The sequence below is a fragment of the Suillus fuscotomentosus genome (assembly GCF_016647785.1).
Source record: "Suillus fuscotomentosus strain FC203 chromosome Unknown F5891scaffold_304, whole genome shotgun sequence".
Lineage (NCBI taxonomy): Eukaryota > Fungi > Basidiomycota > Agaricomycetes > Boletales > Suillaceae > Suillus > Suillus fuscotomentosus.
Window position 1 is genome coordinate 3,718 of NW_024539816.1, and position 13,001 is coordinate 16,718.

Consider the following 13,001-nt stretch of genomic DNA (forward strand, 5'->3'; position numbering starts at 1 on the left):
ATTGACGACATCTTCAGGGTCATAAAATGCGAGTGACTCCTTGGTCGCAACCACTTCTACTCTGACATTTTGATACTACGTTGCACACAACATGAGCAAGAGCAGGATTCCCAGGACGGGGACAGACTTGAAGAAGCGCTGAGACAATGAGAGGAGCTTTGATAGATGCTACGCTGCCAGTTGTTATGAGCAACACATGGGCGTGATCTGGGAGACGCTCTGTTTCAGCAATAAATTGGCGAGCCACCATGGGTGAATAGTAAAGGCAAGTTGAGAGTGAAATTATTTATGATTACAAATAATCTTGCAAGCTGTTATTTATTAATTATATCAATAGTACTTGTAATAATCCTCTCCAGTCGACCGCGTGGACACTGGACAGATCATGAAGCTGAAGAGCGGTAAACTTTCACTTGCCAAAACTCGTCGATGTACAGGATCCCATAGCTTCTTCGCCACATTTACCAGCCGAAATCCTGTTTCGCATCTTGTTCTTACAACCGCTAGTGACACAATGGACTTGCCCTAACGCCTGCAGAGAAATGATGAATGTCTTGCTCAGGTGCTGTCGTGTATCAAAAGCCTTGTGTGAGGTCGCGGGGGAAATTCTTTATCGGTGTATCCCACTGACTCAGGCCAAATCTCTTCGCCTGCTTTTGCGCACGGTGTTCAGCGAGCGCTTTGATGGTATTTGCCCTGCTCGCGCTCTCCATTTCAGCCCTCGTTTTTCAACTCCCAGGCCTGATAAAATGCAGCTGAGGAAATTTGCAGAACTCACTGGAACGATTGTTGTGCGCTGCCCGAAGCTGATCTACCTGACAGGAGATCATAGCTCCCGGCGCTTCGCCAGCACGAGGCTTCCCCCCAAATACCCATTTTTGACGGGGCTCAGGGTATCTGGGCAGGACTTACAACTCCTGGCCCCTCTCTTAGTTCAGCTATCCAATCTCGAGTTCTTCGAGATGCACCAGAGTCATGGCGATGGCGATGGCCTCAGACATTCTTTTTCGCCGCCTACCTTCAAGCTTTCGAATATATCGACATCTCAGACAGAGTTATCTCCCGGCCTGTGCAAATGGCTATTCTCATCCAGTTCTCAAACCATCGAGTCTTTGGAGGTGCAGGAAGTAGGCGTAAGCTTGTGTCATTTGATCGAGGTCATTGGAGACTTTGTGAAGAAGCTCCACATCAAACAGATGTTTGATATGATAGTAAGGAGCGACTTGAATGCTATCAAAGCACTATCTGGGTTGCCGAGACTGCGAAGCCTTCGCATCGACGGGCAGTGTTTTAAAACAAACCTTTGCTCAATTTACAATCATCATTGGAGACATTCGCGTTCTCCAACGCTGTCGCGCGTAATGTCCAGGCCCGGCTGGAGTCGGGTTGGCAGCCCTCCCTACGGTCGCTGGATATGTACTGTGGGCCCGGGTTATTGACCTTGTTGCCTTGGATTCCGACCACGACTGAACAGAAGGAAGTTTGTGAGCTGGCGATGGCTTGTGCCGTCCGCGGTATCAAGTTAAACACGATATTTATATCTTAGGCCTCGGTGATCACCAGCATGTAGGTCTCTGAGAAATTCCTTACGCATTAATGGTGTGTGTCTGGATGCGGCTCCAAGCTTTTATCTCGGGACTTGCATACATTTTAATTTCGGGCGAAAGAACGCTGGCCTTGATGTCGGTGCTTATTGTCTTCCATACCTTGTCAGTACGATGTGCAGTTACCTGTCTCAATACCATAGTCACGTGAATACTTTGCAACATCCTGGACGGTTGTATTGATAATCGATTGATTTTTGTGAAGCACGGGACGTTACCAAGTAGCTCGAACTTGAACACGTATTCTATCATGTTGGGAATCGGCTCGAGGGAAGGTAGTGCTTTGTATTTCAAGTATTTAGTACAAAGTTCCTGTGTTACAGCCCGAGTGGCCCTGGCAGCTAGGTATAGTACTGAGCGGCAAGATTTCCAATATTTCATGTCACCAGCCTTCAAATCCATCGCGTATCCAGAGTTAGACGTTGCCCATATTACATTCCTCTTCTGATCTCAATACGACGGTTCCAGTAGGGGATAAGTGACGGAAAATTGCTAGTACAACGGAACCGATCATTCATACCGACGAACTCTCAAAGGCACTCCAGTACCATCCTCTCCAGCAACCCGTGGACGGGGTAAAACTCCCCTCACAGTTTCGACTGGGGTATCTGGTCCATCCCGCATCTCAAACACGAAGTTCTTCACCAGGACCAATAGAACCGTCTGTATCACGATGAATAACATGCAAACTGGCTGATCCGCATCACTCACCTTGAATTCCACGATCGCAAAATCTTTTCCAAGACACGTCCTCGGGCCATCAACAAATGTCAGGAGATGCCTATGACCTTGGACTTCCTTGGCCTTCCCACTGATGCCGTCTTCAGTCAGCCAACGGTCAGGCTTGAATTCCTTTGCGTGAGGTCCCCAGATGGCCGAAGAGCGATTGATTTCCGCGATTGAGATCGTGATCAATGTCCCTTTCGCTATAGATATATTGTCTGTCATGTTGCCGGACGCCGTCCGCACAGGTTCGCTCAATGGAATGATGTCATCTGCCGCTGCCTGTGGACTTGAAGTTGTAGTGTCTATTCACATGTGGACATGCAGACTCACAAGACGAGTGGACTCCCCCGCTGGAGGATGAAGTCGTAGGGTTTCATGGACAACCGCATCCAGGTACGGGAGGTTGGCCTTTAATTGGTCATATGTCGGATCAGGGCCAAAGGCGAGTAGTTCCTCTCTGAGCCTGGTTTGGACATCAGGGTGTCGTGATAGCTCAATCAGCGCCCACTGATCAACACATGAATAAAGTGCGCAGAAGTAATTATGCAATAAACTCACCGTAAGACCGACTGTAGACGAAGGGTCAGCAAGTGTGATAGTGATAGCAGCGGGCAAGAAACTGACTCACTGGATGTTGTCTCATAACCCGCGAGAAGCAAGACCTTCATCTGCGGGATGTCAGCTCGCAAATCGTGACTGTGGTGCATCGTTTCCACGGACCTGAGCCACTACTTCCTCCGCCGACATATGAAGCTCGGCATCCTGACCTTCAGATTTAACTGATCATCATATTAATAGAAAATTATGATCAATATTCCGAAAAGCATACTCAACAATCCGATGAGGGAATTCTCCTCGCCTCCCTGACTCATATTCGCGTCCTTCTCCCGGCGGCTGCGAATCAATAACTCGTTAGATATTTGTTCCATGGTTATGCCAAGTTGCGTGAACAGATTCTGCCGCTTGTTGGGGATCTTGAGAATGATAGGAAATACTGATGCAAGCAGGAAAACAGCTTTGTCTACTGCTGAAGGTTGGTTGCTTCCGATGGTATCAAACGCTTCGGCCACGCTGACGCGCCTTCCATCGAGCGAGCCAAAATCATGGGAGAAACCAGCAATGCCAACCGTGTCCAAACTGATGTTGCGTCAGTTCAAGGCGTCAATGACAAAATATCTTCGCGTACGATATATGGTTCATCCTTTGAATCGTTTCGATTAGGAACGACACTTGCTAAGTCAGAAAAGCTACGCACCAGTTCTGGACCTCGATGACCGCATCATCATCTTTGCTCGATTCTATAATAGTATCCCATTTTCCTTTGGCCTGTAAGGTATGGTATTAAGTTCAGAGATGAACACCACAAATCCTCACCTTGTATGCTGAGTCATAAAACACCGATGTGAGTTTCCTAATCGCCGCATTACTGAATGCTGGCGTGAGGGCCTTCCGCTGCCTAATTCGCAGGAAGTCAATTAGTTGCTTGCGGAAGGACAAGAGCTGAACAGCACCTCCTGTGGGTTTCTCCCTGGGACCATAGTAACCCTTTACCGATCTAACAAGAGATATAGAAAAAACGAGGTAAGATGATGATGTTTACATACTGATGACTCCAGAAACGCCAATGTAAGGGGTGTCTTCACATATGTCCATGTCTCTCGAGCGTAGAAATGTGCAATAGCTTTCGGATCACACAGCACGACGTTAGTCTGTCCGAGGACGCTCGGAATCATATACACTACCCCATATTCCGTCGCCCAATGTTCATACATTGCAGCTCTATCGTGAGATAAGGCGAGGTCGCGCGAAACGCCATATATGAGGCTGGTACGAGGCGGACCCAGCAGTTGAGTCGTCTTCACTCGCAAGCGAAGCATCCTCGACACTTTGACAAGGGCCCATAATGCAGCAAATGAACAAGCAATGTTAAATGCGCCACCCGAACGTACGGTTGTCCAGAGACTTGATGGAGAGGGTACAGGGATGGTAAATAGGTTCATCGTTATGTTTGATTCGAAGTGGGATCTAATTGGGAGGTCATGTATAGGTTGTCGTTTCTTATGGATGCTAATAACGCGTGGGCTATGGCTTCGTACAGGCACAGGACTGTGCCCGACTGCGCTTGGAGCCGGTGTTTTTCGTCATCAGGGAATATTAATATTCATAACCGAAACTGTGTCTGACTTAGAATAAAATTGTGAGCACTACTTAGACCTCAAGCTTCAAGGCCTCAGTTAGTTGGGTGACTTCCCGTAGGCAAAAACAATGTAGAATATAATATTATTTCACGTATTAGGATGTTGTGCCGCGATGCCGGGTGATATTTCATCACCATTTGAAATTCCTCCGCCCAATAAACCTTAAATCTGTGCCGGGTTTTGATACTTCGCGCTTCCCCGGTCAATGACTTCCAATCTAACGCAACGTGCAACCGTCATAATTAGGGGACTAATGATTGTTGACCAAAGCTCTCCAGCATGTTGCTGGCTGCAGTCCTCAACTCCTTCACAGCAATAGTGATCCCCTCTCCCTGCTCTAAACCTTGCATCTCCGCTCTCGCCAGGCGCCACTCCAGAGTTTCAAGAAAAATATCCACATTTGTGATGAGCTGCTCGAGATCAGATTTTGAAGCAATCTGCATATAATTCTTTGTGCCGTCCACAAGAACGAGGAGCTCGAAACACCGTGTGTTGCGAAAATCATCTGGGATATAGCTCCATGCGCTTCTCATCACATCCCAACACTGCTGCTCTGTAATAGAACCGAGCGATGTAACCGACATCTGTCCAGGTGCGATTCGAAGGAGGATACCAGCTATGTAAAAGGCATGCTGACTGATGTCGGAATTGCAATAGGTTGGAATCATGCTAATGCACCGATCTATATGGCGATCCCCAGACAAATGGGGGTACCAGTCCGAATTCTTTGCGAGGGCAAAGACAAGTTCGAGATAGCACAAGTCGTGGCCATGATTGAAAAAGGGATCAGGATCATCATTGGCGAGTGTTGTACCTCGGTGTGGACAAAGTATGGACAGGATAGTGGGGGAGAGCTTGGTCAAAACCATGTCCCGTAGCCTCGCATCATCAATGGCATGGATCGAGGCAATTTCTTCTCGCGCACCGTGAGCAGCACGAAGAGCGGCATGGCGCAAATAGGTAGGCATGTTACTGCCCATGCAGGAAATGAGCCTTTCGATGAACAAATGTCGTTTAGTGGGGCTGCAGCACACTCCCATAATACCCAGTAGCAAAAGGATGCCATATGCCGCTTCGTGGTCATTGGAATAAATGAAGTCCAAATGGTCCACCATCCGGTCGAAGTTTTCTGACGAGTAGGATACGTGTTCCCACGAAGACTGCTCATCCCACGCGTAGGCAGGGTCCCGAGAAATGTTGGCAGTGCCGAACGTGAAGTCCAGTACTGGTGTACCTCGCAGAGCTACCCACGAAACCAAGGCATCGTTTCGTTCAGATAACCTCGCTCGTGAATAAATCTTCCGGCACACATCCAGGTTCCGCATGGTTTAGGATAGAGGTTCGTACGAATGCCCAGCAAGCTCAAGGATGCGACAGATAATGTCGAGGAGGCTAAATGCCCGGTATGCAATTCCTGTGCTATATTTCTCGATCTCGCCTCCATCCCTGCCCAGAGAGCCTTTTGGAACTGCGTTAAAAGGGACTCCCTGAGACGAGGCAGAACAGAACTACATGATCTCTTTGTTAATCATAACAGAAAACTGTTAAATGAGTTGATAGCACCTTTTATCGATCCGAACTATGTCTTTCTTGGCAACCTGAGTCCCGACCATGACGCAAGCAAGAAGAGTGCAATTTGAAAGTGTCTGGTTTACAGGCTGAGTGGCAGGTGCCTAGGTACAGGTACTATGAGCGGACAAAATTCCTAATGATCTCAAGCAAAGTGATCAAATTGATATTTTATGTCAACCAGCGCAACCAATCATTCATACCGACGAACTCTCAAAGGCACTCCAGTACCATCCTCTCCAGCAACCCGTGGACGGAGTAAGATTCCCCTGACAATTTCGACGGGGGTATCTGGTCCATCCCGCAGCTCGAACACGAAGTTCTTCACCAAAACCGATAAAACCGCCTGTATCACAGTGAATAATGTCCGAAATTACTAACTCCCATCACTCACCTTGAATTCCATGATCGCAAAATCTTTTCCAAGACACGCCCTCGGGCCATCAACAAATGTCAGGAGATGCCTATGACCTTGGACTTCCTTGGCCTTCCCACTGATGCCGTCTTCAGTCAGCCAACGGTCAGGCTTGAATTCCTTTGCGTGAGGTCCCCAGATGGCCGCAGAGCGATTGATTGCCCCGATTGATATTGTGATCAACGTCCCTTTCGCTATAGATATACTATCCGTCATATTGCCGGACGCCATGCGCACAGGTTCGCTCAAGGGAATCACATCATCTGCCGCTGCCTGTAAACTTGAAGTTGTGGTGTCTATTCATATGTAGACATACACACTCACAAGACGAGCGGATTCTGGCACTGGAGGATGAAGTCGTAGGGTTTCATGCACAACTGCATCCAGGTACGGGAGGTGAGCCTTTAATTGGTCATATGTCGGATCAGGGCCAAAGGCAAGCAGTTCCTCTCTGAGCCTGGTTTGAACATCGTGGTGTCGTGATAGCTCAATCAGCGCCCACTGATCAATGCATGAATAAAGTGCGCAGAAGTAATTCAATAAACTCACCGTAAGACTGACTGTAGACGAAGAGTCAGCAAGTGTGATAGCAACGGACAAGACACTGACTCACTGGATGTCGTCTCATAACCCGCGAGAAGCAAAACCTTCATCTGCGGGATGTCAGCTCGCAAATCATGACTGTGATACATCGTCTCCACGGACCTGTGCCACTACTTCCTCCGCCGACATATGAAGTTCGGCATCCTGACCTTCAGATTTAACTGATCACCACATTAATCAAAAACTACGATCAATATTTCGGAAACATACTCAACAATCCGATGAGGGAATTCTCCTCGCCTCCCTGACTCATATTCGCGTCCTTCTCCCGGCGGCTGCGAATCAATAACTCGTTAGATATTTGTTCCATGGTTATGCCGAGTTTCTTGAACAGATTCTTCCGCTTGTTGGGGATAATCTTGAGAATGATAGGAAATACTGATGCAAGCAGGATAAAAGCTTTGTGCACTGCTGAAGGTTGGTTGCTTCCGAATGTATCAAACGCTTCGGCCACGCTGACGCGCTTTCCATCGAGGGAACCAAAATCATGGGAGAAACCAGCAATGCCAACCGTGTCCAAACTGATGTTCCATCAGTTCGAGCCGTTAATGATAAAATATCTGCGCGTACGATATACGATTCATCCTTTGAGTCGTTTCGATTAAGAATGGCACTTGCAAGTCAGAAAAGCTACGTACCAGTTCTGGACCTCGATTACAGCGTCGCCATCTTTGCTCGATTCAATGACAGTATCCCATTGTCCTTTGGCCTGCAACGTATCAAGTTCAGAGATGCTGCACTTTCCGCACTGCAAATCCTTACCTTGTATGCTGAGTCATAAAACACCGATGTGAGCTTTCGAATGGCCGCATTACTAAATGCTGGCGTGAGTGCCTTCCGCTGCCTAATTCACAGGCGGTAGGTAAGTCGCTTGCGCAAGGACAAGAGCTGAACAATACCTTCTGTGGGTTTCACCTTGAGCCCATAATAGCCCTTTGCCAACCTGAGAGGAGATATGAAACAGACGAGGTAAGATGATGATGTCAACATACTGATGACTCCAGAAACGCCAATGTAAGGGGTGTCTTCACATATGTCCATGTCTCTCGAGCATAGAAATGTGCAATAGCTTTCGGATCACACAGCACGACGTTAGTCTGCCCGAGGACGCTCGGAGTCATATATGCTACTCCATATTCCGTCGCCCAACGTTCATAGATTGCAGCTCTGTCGTGAGATGAGCCGATGTCGCGCGAAACACCATATACGAGGCTGGTACGAGGCGGGCCTAGCAGTTGAGTCGTCTTCACTCGCAAGCGAAGCATCCTTAACACTTTGACAAGGGCCCATAATGCAGCAAATGAACCAGCAACGTTAATTGCGCCACCCGAACGTACGGTTGTCCAGAAGCTTGATGGAGAGGGTACAGGGATGGTAAATAGGTTCATCGTTATGTTTGATTCGAAGTAGAATCTAATTGGGAGGTCATGTATAGGTTGTCGTTTCTTATGGATGCTGATAACGCGTGGGCTATGGCTTCGTACAGGCACAGGACTGTGCCCGACTGCGGTGTTTAGGCTTCGTCAGCAGGGATGGTTCATAACAGGCTAGCCGAAACCTGACTCAAGATAAGATTGTGAGCCAGTACCTGAGTGGGCGGGAGTGTTGATGATAGAATACCTGAGTGATGGTGCAAATATTGAGCAGGATCCTTGGAGCTTAAACTTGATACTATAAAACAACAGCTGAGCGCCATAACGCCAACTCCCAGACAAATAAAACAAGCACGTTACGTCATTTGTCCTCCCATCAATCGATGGAAAGTGCAGATTCTTCAAGGCTGAATGAACTTCCGATATCGACGAGTTGGTGAGGGTGAAGACCCGCAATGTCGAGCTGATTGTCGGCCTGCGTCTCCTTGGTGCAGATAATATTGTCACCATTGTTCCTCCGTTCCTCTTTGATATTCCTGATGCCAGCGTACTCTACAGAGCATAACCGTATCCAGACACGACAGCTGCTGTATCGCTATTTTGTGCGTAGCGCTCCGATCATCCTCAGCTTTGTACTCATTATCCAGACGCTCGACATTGAGCTTGTGTTCTTGCAATCTCATCTAGATAACTTCGCGCTGCTCAATCCTGCTTCGATATTCTTTGCCGTATCTATTGAACTTCATGATTTTCAGTACAAAGCATGGCAGATGATGTCAAGAGATGACGACTCAGCGATCTTGCAGGAGGGTCTTTCTTGGCTCTTCTGATCAGTCAATGTATCTGAATAATCTGGCCATCAGTCTCCAAGCCAGACTCAAGCAACAGGGTGCTGAGTCTGTCTGACCTGGATGAGGCCATCGAGCTTTACAGAGTTGTACTTCCATTCCGTTCCCCTGGTCACCCTGGTCGATCCACGACTCTCAACAAACTTGCCATCAGCCTTCATGACAGATGGAGGCGGCGGCTCCCCGTCTGACCTGGATGAGGCCATCAAACTCCACGCTGCCACCCTAGCACTGTGTCCCCCTGGCCATATTCCTCAATTGGAGTATATCAACAACCTTGCCACCAGCCTTTGTGACCGATTTCAGCAGCACGGAACCCTGTCTAAACTGGAAGATGTCATCGAGCTCCACAGAGCTACACTCATATTCTGTCCACCTCACCATGCTTTTCGATCCAATTATATGAACAACCTTGCCGTCAGCCTTTGTGACAGATTTAGGCAGCAGGGCGCTCTGCCTGACTTGGACGAGGCCACCGAGTTCTACCGGGCAGCACTCGCACTGCGTCTCCCTGGCCATTCTCTGATTCATGTCTCAACGACTTTGCCAGCAGCCTTCCAACCGAATTCGTGGAATGTGCCGCCCCATCTGACCTGGACGAGGGAGGCCATTAAGCTCCATCTAGCTGCAGTCGCGCTCCATCCCCCTGACAATCCTAGGCGATTCGTATTTCTCTACCACCTTGACATCAACCCTGAAACCATGTTTGAGCAGTAGGGTACTTGGATGAGGCCTATAGGCTGTATATGCAGCTCTCAAAAATCTCATTCAGTCTCTCGCCGATGAGGTACACCCGATGAACAGATCAAACACCGTTTTGCCTTGCTTACCGTATTCGTTCACATATGACGCTTAGGTGGAGACTAATTCCCTGATCTTTTAAACATTTGCAGTGCCGAACTTATACTCTGTCGTGTCGGTATAAAGTATCATATAGTTTTCTTGAAACAAATTCAAGTGATTCTCGTAGTATCTATACCACAATACCAATCGCACATACTTCTGATTTGAATGCAAACCAAGGGTTTTGGTCGCGAATGAGTGGGGAAAAATATAGTAAAATCTGGTGCAGTGCAACCAATCATTCATACCGACGGATTCTCAAAGGCACTCCAGTACCATCCTCTCCAACAACCCGTGGACGAGGTAAAACCCCCCTCGCAACTTCGACTGGGGTATCTGGTCCATCCTGCATCTCAAACACGAAGTTCTTCACCAGAACCGATAAAACCGTCTGCATCACAGTGAATAACGCCCAAACCGGTTGATCCGCATCACTCACCTTGAACTCCATGATTGCAAAATCTTTTCCAAGACACGTCCTCGGGCCATCAACAAATGTCAGGAGATGCCTATGACCTTGGACTTCCTTGGCCTTCCCACTGATGCCGTCTTCAGTCAGCCAACGGTCAGGCTTGAACTCCTTTGCGTCAGGTCCCCAGATTGTCGAAGAGCGATTGATTGCCCCGATTGATATCGTGATCAATGTCCCTTTCGCTACAGATATACTATTTGTCATGTTGCCAGACGCCATGCGCACAGGTTCGCTCAAGGGAATGACGTCGTCCGCTGCTGCCTGCGGACTTAAAGTTGTCGTGTCTATTCACATGTAGACATGCACACTCACAAGACGAGTGATTTCCGGCACTGAAGGATGGAGTCGTAGAATTTCATGGACAATCGCATCCAAGTATGGAAGGTTGGCCTTTAATTGGTCATATGTCGGATCAGGGCCAAAGGCAAGTAGTTCCTCTCTGAGCCTGGTTTGGACATCGGGGTGTCGTGATAGCTCGATCAGCGCCCACTGATCATCACATTAATAGCGTGCAGACGCAATCGTGCAGTAAACTCACCGTAAGACTGACTGTAGATGGAGAATCAGCCAGTATGACAGCAGCGGGCAAGAAACCGACTCACTGGATGTTGTCTCATAACCCGCGAGAAGCAAGAGCCTCATCTGCGGGATGTGAGCTCGTAAATCATGGCTGTGATACATTGTCTTCACGGACCTGAGCTATTACTTCCTCCTCCGACATATGAAGCTCGGCATCCTGACCTTCGGATTTAACTGATCGCCGCGTCAATTAAGAGACTACGATGAATCTCTCAGAGAGCGTACTCAACAATCCGATGATAGAATTTTCCTGGCCTCCCTCGCCTATGCTGACATCCTTTTCCCGGCGGCTGCGAATCAACAATTCGTTAGATATTTGTCCCATGGTAACGCTAAGTTTCTTGAACAGATTTTGCCGCTTAGAGGGAATCTTGAGAATGATAGGAAATACTGATGCGAGTAGGATAAAAACTTCATTCACTGCTGAAGCCTTTTGGTTGCTTCCGAATGTATCAAATACTTCGGTCACGCTGGCGGGCTTTCCATCGAGCGCGCCAAAATCATGGGAGAAACCAGCAATGCCAACCGTATCCAGACTAATGTTCCGTCAGTTCGAGGCGTCAACGACAAAATATCTTCGCGTACGATATATGATTCATCCTTTGAATCGTTTCGATTAAGAATGGCACTTGCAAGTAAGAAAAGCTACGCACCAATTCTGGACCTCGATGACCGCATCGTCATCTTTACTCGATTCTATAACATTATCCCATTGTCCTTTGGCCTGTAAGGCATTATATCAAGTTCAGAGATGAGACATTTCTCGCACCACAAATCCTCACCTTGTATGCTGAATCATAAAACACCGATGTGAGCTTCCGAATGGCTGCATTACTGAATGCTGGCGTGAGGGCCTTCCGCTGCCTAATTCGCAGGAAGTCAATTAGTCGCTCGCACAAGGACAAGAGCTGAAAAGCACCTTCTGTGGGTTTCTCCATGAGACCATATCAACCCTTTACCAACCTGACAAGAGATATAAAAAAGACGAGGTAAGATGATGATGGCTACATACTGATGACTCCAGAAGCGCCAACGACAGGGGTGTCTGCACATATGTCCGAGTCTCGCGAGCGTAGAAATGTGCAATAGCTCTTGGGTCACACAGAACAACTGTAGTCTGCCCGAGGACGCTCGGAATCATATACACTACTCCATATTCTGTCGTCCAACGTTCATACATTGCAGCACTATCTTGAGATATGGCGAGATCGCGCGAAACGCCATATACGAGGCTGGTACGAGGCGGACCCAGTAATTGAGTCGTCTTCATTCGCCAGCGAAGCATCCTCAGGACTTTGACAAGGGCCCATAATGCAGCAAATGAACAAGCGACGTTAAATGCGCCACCCAGATGTATGGTTGTCCAGAGACTTGATGGAGAGGGTACAGGGATGGTGAATATGTTCATCGTTATGTAGATTCGAAGTGGCATCTACTGGGAGATCATTTATAGGTTGCCATTTCTATGAATGCTGAGAACAGCGTGGGCCACGAAGTTGAACAGCTTGTACAGGCACATGACCATGCCCAACTGCGCTCGGAGCCGGGTTTTTCGTCAGCAGGGATTATTCACAAAAGCCGAAACCTCGGAATAAGATTATGAGCATTACTTGGACGTGAGTACCTGAATGATAGTATATGTGACACCATCGTGATGGTGCAAACATCGAGCGGAAGCCTATTCAGGCATGAAGCTTAAATTAAGCTTGAATGTACGTGATATTATGTGTGGACTATTAGCACACCTTCTCCGGAGAATAAGTAATCCTTT

At 48.0% G+C, this 13,001-nt stretch overlaps 5 protein-coding genes across 5 annotated transcripts; 1 reads left to right on the forward strand and 4 right to left on the reverse strand.

Moving 5' to 3' along the window:
- Positions 1-1,867: 1,867 nt before the first annotated feature.
- F5891DRAFT_384432 (cytochrome P450) lies at positions 1,868-4,550 on the reverse strand. Its single transcript, XM_041371642.1, has 12 exons — positions 3,935-4,550; positions 3,842-3,885; positions 3,705-3,786; positions 3,586-3,656; positions 3,517-3,531; positions 3,160-3,467; positions 3,051-3,109; positions 2,959-2,998; positions 2,889-2,899; positions 2,661-2,837; positions 2,316-2,609; positions 1,868-2,267 (listed from the first exon to the last, which is right to left on the reverse strand). Exons 1-12 carry the CDS (start codon positions 4,328-4,330, stop codon positions 2,115-2,117), a joined length of 1,650 nt encoding a protein of 549 aa, XP_041216458.1. The 5' UTR covers positions 4,331-4,550; the 3' UTR covers positions 1,868-2,114.
- Positions 4,551-4,623: 73 nt separating this feature from the next.
- On the reverse strand, positions 4,624-6,222 carry F5891DRAFT_384769 (uncharacterized protein). The gene is made up of 2 exons (XM_041371643.1): positions 6,092-6,222; positions 4,624-6,036 (listed from the first exon to the last, which is right to left on the reverse strand). The coding sequence occupies exon 2, from the start codon at positions 5,851-5,853 to the stop codon at positions 4,771-4,773; it is 1,083 nt and encodes a 360-aa protein (XP_041216459.1). The 5' UTR covers positions 5,854-6,036; positions 6,092-6,222; the 3' UTR covers positions 4,624-4,770.
- Positions 6,223-6,290: 68 nt separating this feature from the next.
- On the reverse strand, positions 6,291-8,503 carry F5891DRAFT_1201506 (cytochrome P450; the record flags this gene model as incomplete). The annotated part of the gene is made up of 12 exons (XM_041368895.1): positions 6,291-6,443; positions 6,492-6,785; positions 6,837-7,013; positions 7,062-7,072; positions 7,126-7,165; positions 7,218-7,276; positions 7,326-7,636; positions 7,686-7,700; positions 7,754-7,824; positions 7,878-7,959; positions 8,015-8,058; positions 8,108-8,503. 12 exons carry the CDS (start codon positions 8,501-8,503, stop codon positions 6,291-6,293), a joined length of 1,653 nt encoding a protein of 550 aa, XP_041216460.1.
- A 992-nt stretch (positions 8,504-9,495) lies between these two features.
- F5891DRAFT_1201507 (uncharacterized protein) lies at positions 9,496-10,053 on the forward strand (the record flags this gene model as incomplete). Its single annotated transcript, XM_041368896.1, has 1 exon — positions 9,496-10,053. One exon carries the CDS (start codon positions 9,496-9,498, stop codon positions 10,051-10,053), a length of 558 nt encoding a protein of 185 aa, XP_041216461.1.
- Positions 10,054-10,417: 364 nt separating this feature from the next.
- On the reverse strand, positions 10,418-12,638 carry F5891DRAFT_1201508 (cytochrome P450; the record flags this gene model as incomplete). Its single annotated transcript, XM_041368897.1, has 12 exons — positions 10,418-10,570; positions 10,619-10,912; positions 10,964-11,140; positions 11,190-11,200; positions 11,254-11,293; positions 11,346-11,404; positions 11,456-11,766; positions 11,816-11,830; positions 11,884-11,954; positions 12,013-12,094; positions 12,150-12,193; positions 12,243-12,638. 12 exons carry the CDS (start codon positions 12,636-12,638, stop codon positions 10,418-10,420), a joined length of 1,653 nt encoding a protein of 550 aa, XP_041216462.1.
- Between the last annotated feature and the right edge of the window lie 363 nt (positions 12,639-13,001).

What these genes read in the sequence shown, in the direction of transcription:
- F5891DRAFT_384432 (XM_041371642.1), bottom strand. Translation starts at nt 4,330, where the DNA reads ATGAACCTATTTACCATCCCTGTACCCTCTCCATCAAGTCTCTGGACA. An exon ending in TTCCCTCATCGGATTGTTGA is followed by an intron (nt 3,110 to 3,159) that starts GTATGCTTTTCG and finishes TATGATGATCAG; the next exon opens with TTAAATCTGAAGGTCAGGAT. An exon ending in CGGGGGAGTCCACTCGTCTT is followed by an intron (nt 2,610 to 2,660) that starts GTGAGTCTGCAT and finishes TCAAGTCCACAG; the next exon opens with GCAGCGGCAGATGACATCAT.
- F5891DRAFT_384769 (XM_041371643.1), bottom strand. Translation starts at nt 5,853, where the DNA reads ATGCGGAACCTGGATGTGTGCCGGAAGATTTATTCACGAGCGAGGTTA.